Below are 5,209 nucleotides of genomic sequence, written 5' to 3'. Positions count from 1 at the left end.
ATTGAGATACCGACGATCGAATCTCGGGCAAGTAACATACCGATGACAAAGGGAACAACGTATGTTGTTATGCGGTTTGACCGATAAAGATCTTCGTAGAATATGTAGGAACCAATATGAGCATCCAGGTTCCGCTATTGGTTATTGACCGGAGATGAGTCTCGTTCATGTCTACATAGTTCTCGAATCGGTAGGGTCCGCACGCTTAACGTTCTGTGACAATTTGTATTATGAGTTATGTGATTTGATGACCGAAGTTTGTTCAGAGTCCCGAATGAGATCGGGGACATGACAAGGAGTCTCAAAATGGTCGAGACGTAAAGATCGATATATTGGAAGGCTATGTTCGAACATCGGAAAGGTTTCGAGTGATTCGGGTATTTTTCGGAGTACCGGAGAGTTACGGGAATTCGTATTGTGCCTTAATGGGCCATACGGGAAAGAAGAGAAAGGCCTCAAGGGTGGTCGCGCCCCTTCCCCATGGACTGGTCCGTATTGGACTAGGGAAAGGGGGCGCCCCTTCCTTCCTTCTCCTTCTCCCTTCCCTTTTTCCTATTCCATGTGGGAGGTGGAATCCTACTAGGACCAGGGAGTCCTAGTAGGACTCCACACTTTGGGCGCGCCCTATGAGGGCCGGCCTCCTCCTCCCTCCATCCTTTATATACGTGGCCAGGGGACACCTCATAGACACACAAGTTGATCAGTTGATCTTTTAGCCGTGTGCGGTGCCCCCCTCCACCATAATTCACCTCGGTCATATCGTAGCCGTGCTTACGCGAAGTCCTGCGTCGGTAGAATCATCATCACCGTCATCACGCCGTCGTGCTGACGGAACTCTCCCTCGAAGCTCTGCTGGATCGGAGTTAGTGGGACGTCACCGAGCTGAACGTGTGCTGAACTCGGAGGTGCCGTACGTTCGGTACTTGGATCGGTCGGATCGTGAAGACGTACGACTACATCAACCGCGTTCTCATAACGCTTCCGCTTACGGTCTACGAGGGTACGTGGACGACACTCTCCCCTCTCGTTGCTATGCATCACCATGATCTTGCGTGTGCGTAGGAAATTTTTTAAAATTACTACGTTCCCCAACACTTATCCCCGAACAGGACTAAGCTAAGTCTCTTGGATGATGTTTTTTATCCCGGTTGCATCGGCCTTTGCCCAAAGGCGCAACTCCTCTTTGATGATGTTGGAGAGACGGGAAATCGAAGGTCGACCGCCGTTGAAGATGCATGTGTTCCGATGCTTTCAAAGCCACCAAGTGGTGAGGATGATGAGGAAAGTCAATCCCTTGCAAGTAGGAGCGAGTGCTTGGGAGCAGGATGTAGCCCACCATGTTTGAAAAGTCGTGCCACTATGTGGTAGGTCGGTAGGTGATCGAGCCCAACCGAGAATATCATGCTAAACCTGCCAAGAGAAAGAGCGGCTTGCCAGGAAATGTTGCATGGTATTTCCTCTTCTTGGTCGCAGAAGGCACAAATGGACTCGTGAGGCAGGCCATGACGGGCAAGATGATCGACCGTCCAACAGTTGTCATAACTTGATGCAAAGTGGTGCCCACGATCTCCAGGTCAATTTTCAATGAGGGTTTTCACAAGCATCAAGGAAGAGTGACTGATAGCAATAACTAGTTAGGTAGGATGCCGTGGAGGTCCAGCGCCGGTGCAGGGTGTCCGAAAGCTCCGTGTGGCACACACGGCACAGAGGTCTATCTATTGCACCATGGCAGTGGGGCCTAGCGCCTTGAATATCTTGCACCCACGATCGAAGGTGGATGCCGTCCTGCACGGTACAAGTCTTGCACCGGCGACGATGAACAAGTGTGAAGACGAGAGGGGCTAGCTCGGCCACTGACTTCCTCTCGATCCAGTGGTCGGTCCAGAATTTGCGTAGTAAAATAAAATTAAAATGAACTGTAAGAAACAGTTTTGGTCCACCCCTACCAACAGGGCGCCTCTGTTCTCCAGCTTCACTGAACACGGACGAGTCCCACATGTCACTCCAACCTTCGTCCCGCCCTGCTCCAGAACCCGTCCACGTTCATCCAAACCAAACGCTGAGCCTGAAAACATCCTCATCACGCCTCTCACCTCAGTCACACACACTGGCAGTCTCGCAGAACACCACAGCCCAAACCTCGCGAGCCAAACCCTGCACTGCAGATGGCGCCCGTGGCGAGCAGCAGCTTCTTCCGGGAAGCGCGGCTCCCGGAGCAGCGGGCCGTCGAGGGCGTCGCCTTCCCCGCGGTGCTCGTCCCGAGCGGCGGGCCCCCGGGGCCGGGAGAGGGGAGCCTCGACGAGTTCCTGGCCGCCGTGCGGTCGGAGCGGGCGTCCCGGGTGGAGCCGCTGCTGCGGGAGGCAGGGGCGGTGCTGCTGCGCGGGTTCCCCGCGCGGACCGCGGCGGACTTCGACGCCGCCGTGGAGGCGTTCGGGTACGAGGAGCTGCCCTACGTAGGCGGCGCGGCCCCCCGGACCAACGTGGTGGGGCGGGTGTTCACCGCCAACGAGTCGCCGCCCGACCAGAAGATCCCCTTCCACCACGAGATGGCGCAGGTCAGCCGGCCTCCTGCGTCAGCCCAACTCCATATAAACACCATAGCAAATTGAAAATTTCGAAACTACTATAATGGTTAAGCTTCATAGTATAATATTGCACTAGCTCTGAGCTGATGGCAAGCCACTCACATATCTTATCTGTGTTGAATTGCATTTGATGAATATTCAGAACTAATTACGTATGTACCAATATAAAGAAACCCTGAATTGCAAGATACTGGCACTAGAATTTTGTTTTGTTGTCATGTTAAGGATCAAATGTTAGTGTTACCACACAAGCTTGAATTATGTAAAACAAATCTCATCTGGAATCTTGATTCTCATCATTCCTTAGGTTCCAACTTTTCCGGCGAAACTCTTCTTCTTCTGTGAGGTGGAACCAAAAAGTGGTGGAGAGACACCAATAGTCCTCAGCCACTATGTGTATAAGAGGATGAAGGAAAACTTCCCTGAATTTGTGGAGAAATTGGAGAAGCATGGCCTGATATACACAAGGGTATTGGGAGAGGGTGACGACCCATCTTCTCCAATCGGCCGTGGATGGCAATCCACATTTCTCACTAAAGATAAATCCGTCGCCGAGGAAAGGTCTGGCTTCTTGTTCCTTTATAAAACAGAGCTACTCCCTGTGATCCATCTTAATTGTCGCAGACTTAGTACAAAGTTCAGAAATCCACTGTAATATATTCAGAAATCCACAACTTTGTACAGTTCTGAACATTTACATTTGCATTCAGTAATATATCAGTTCTGGACATTTACATTTGCGGTCAGAAATCCACTGTAACATCATTGTACTCCGTATTTCACTAGATATGCATCAGTGCATGAGCGGTTTGAGTGTGTATCTAGAGCTCAAGATCGAGCTGTCATTTGTCTTGGTTGCAAAGTTCAGGATGAGTCAATGTTGATTGTTGATTAGAAGTGTGTTACAAGGTGTATCTAGAGTTCAAGATTGCAATCATGTATTTCTGTCTTAGTTACATCTATAGCGCAGTACAAGCTTATAACATTTTTCTGGTACTCAAACGGCCTTCAATTATTTAACCCATTTTAGTTTATTTAAAGGCATTTTGTCATATTATTTAATACTATAATTTTTCTTTTATCTTGTCATGAGTGCAGGACATCACAAAACACATGTCCCTTTTTGGTCATAAAAAATGCCGATTTTTTTAGTAATAAGATTTTGAAATAGAGTTCCATATCTATTTTTCGCAATGCTGATAACTGAACTTTCACCCTCCTGTCGTCCACAGGGCTGTGAAGCTTGGGATGAAGCTGGAATGGACCGACGACGGGGTCAAAACAGTGATGGGTCCGATACCAGCAGTCAAGTGGGACGAGAGCCGAGGGAGGAATATATGGTTCAACAGCATGGTCGCTGCCTACACGGGGTGGAAGGATGCCCGTAACGATCCAGTTAAAGCCGTCACCTTCGGCGACGGCTCACTCTTGCCTGCCGATGTCATAGAGGCATGTGGCAAGATCCTGGAAGAGGAATGCGTCGCGGTCCCGTGGCAGCAAGGTGACATCCTTCTCATCGACAACTGGGCCGTGCTGCACTCTCGGCGGTCATTTGAGCCCCCGCGGCGTGTGCTTGCTTCGCTCTGTAAATAGCATGTAAATGTATATCATGAGGGACAAAGCCTTGCTTAAGATTGATCCACACTTCTGTGTGGTGTATGTACCATGTACGTGATCTGATTTGCACATACGAACCTGGAATAATTTTGTGCAGCATGACAGGGAGAATCATTGTGTTGTTCTTGCTTGTTTGCAACCTGTAACATATGAAGTCTTGAACCTTGCAATCAACTAATCTGCAGTTTTACATGTATCACTTCAACAGCAACATGTGGCACTTTTGATAAATGAAGATTTTACAACATGTATTTAGTACCCGCACGTTCCAGCTCTCCCCAGCAGCTCTTTTGAATTATTTTTTTAGATTAGATCACACTGAATCAGATCAGAGACTTCAGAGGCGGCTGCGAATCACGCCATGGCAATGGCAACGGCGGCAGGAAGAGGCTTCTAGCCTGAGAATTTGGTACTCCCCTTCGATCCATGTTAATTTTCGCTGATTTATATGTTCTGCAGCGGTGAATCAAGAAGCTAACAGAGCTCCATTTCCTGGTTTGTTGTTGCATGTACAAATCAGCAATGCATAGACTCATATATTTGGTTTCTTCTTGCATGTGCAACAGGCTACTCAATGTTTTCGAAAAGGAGGATGCATTTGGACTTCTCTTGCATGCAGAACAGCAATCTCACAACTCATGCATTTGCCCTATTTGTTCTCAGATAGTTTGAATTGCTTACCACATCTGCATGCATGCACGCCAAAGCTGAACATTTGTGTTGCAGATACTCACATTGCTGCTCTTTGGGGGGGGGGGGGGGGGGGGGGGGGGGGGGGGGGTTGACAGCTCTGACAGGATACTCGTATTGTTGTCCCGCTGGCACCAGATATTCGTGTCTTATTCACGCAGAGCTGATGGTCTAAATTCCAATGAGGAAAATCAACTCAACCATTTTTCTTTTCTGAGTAGGGAATTGAAAGCACATGGTTGCATTTTGTTAGCAACCATCAAATAACATATACAAACAAATTTGAAAGCTTTATCTGGACCAATATGGAGGTTACA

At 48.6% G+C, this 5,209-nt stretch overlaps 1 protein-coding gene across 1 annotated transcript; it reads left to right on the top strand.

The window, feature by feature from the left end:
• Positions 1-2,088: 2,088 nt before the first annotated feature.
• LOC125542913 (2-oxoglutarate (2OG) and Fe(II)-dependent oxygenase superfamily protein) lies at positions 2,089-4,348 on the top strand. The gene is made up of 3 exons (XM_048706139.2): positions 2,089-2,555; positions 2,893-3,146; positions 3,818-4,348. The coding sequence occupies exons 1-3, from the start codon at positions 2,166-2,168 to the stop codon at positions 4,176-4,178; spliced, it is 1,005 nt and encodes a 334-aa protein (XP_048562096.2). The 5' UTR covers positions 2,089-2,165; the 3' UTR covers positions 4,179-4,348.
• The last annotated feature ends 861 nt before the right edge of the window (positions 4,349-5,209 follow it).

This window comes from Triticum urartu, chromosome 3A (assembly GCF_056163025.1).
Source record: "Triticum urartu cultivar PI428250 chromosome 3A, HENAU_Tu73, whole genome shotgun sequence".
Classification (NCBI taxonomy): Eukaryota; Viridiplantae; Streptophyta; class Magnoliopsida; order Poales; family Poaceae; genus Triticum; species Triticum urartu.
This window is presented reverse-complemented; position numbering and strand designations above follow the sequence as displayed.

Bases quoted from the DNA above. Each gene is read 5' to 3' on its own strand.
- LOC125542913 (XM_048706139.2), top strand. From the start codon at position 2,166: ATGGCGCCCGTGGCGAGCAGCAGCTTCTTCCGGGAAGCGCGGCTCCCG. The intron at 2,556-2,892 runs GTCAGCCGGCCT...ATCATTCCTTAG, and splicing joins TCCACCACGAGATGGCGCAG to GTTCCAACTTTTCCGGCGAA. The intron at 3,147-3,817 runs GTCTGGCTTCTT...TGTCGTCCACAG, and splicing joins AAATCCGTCGCCGAGGAAAG to GGCTGTGAAGCTTGGGATGA.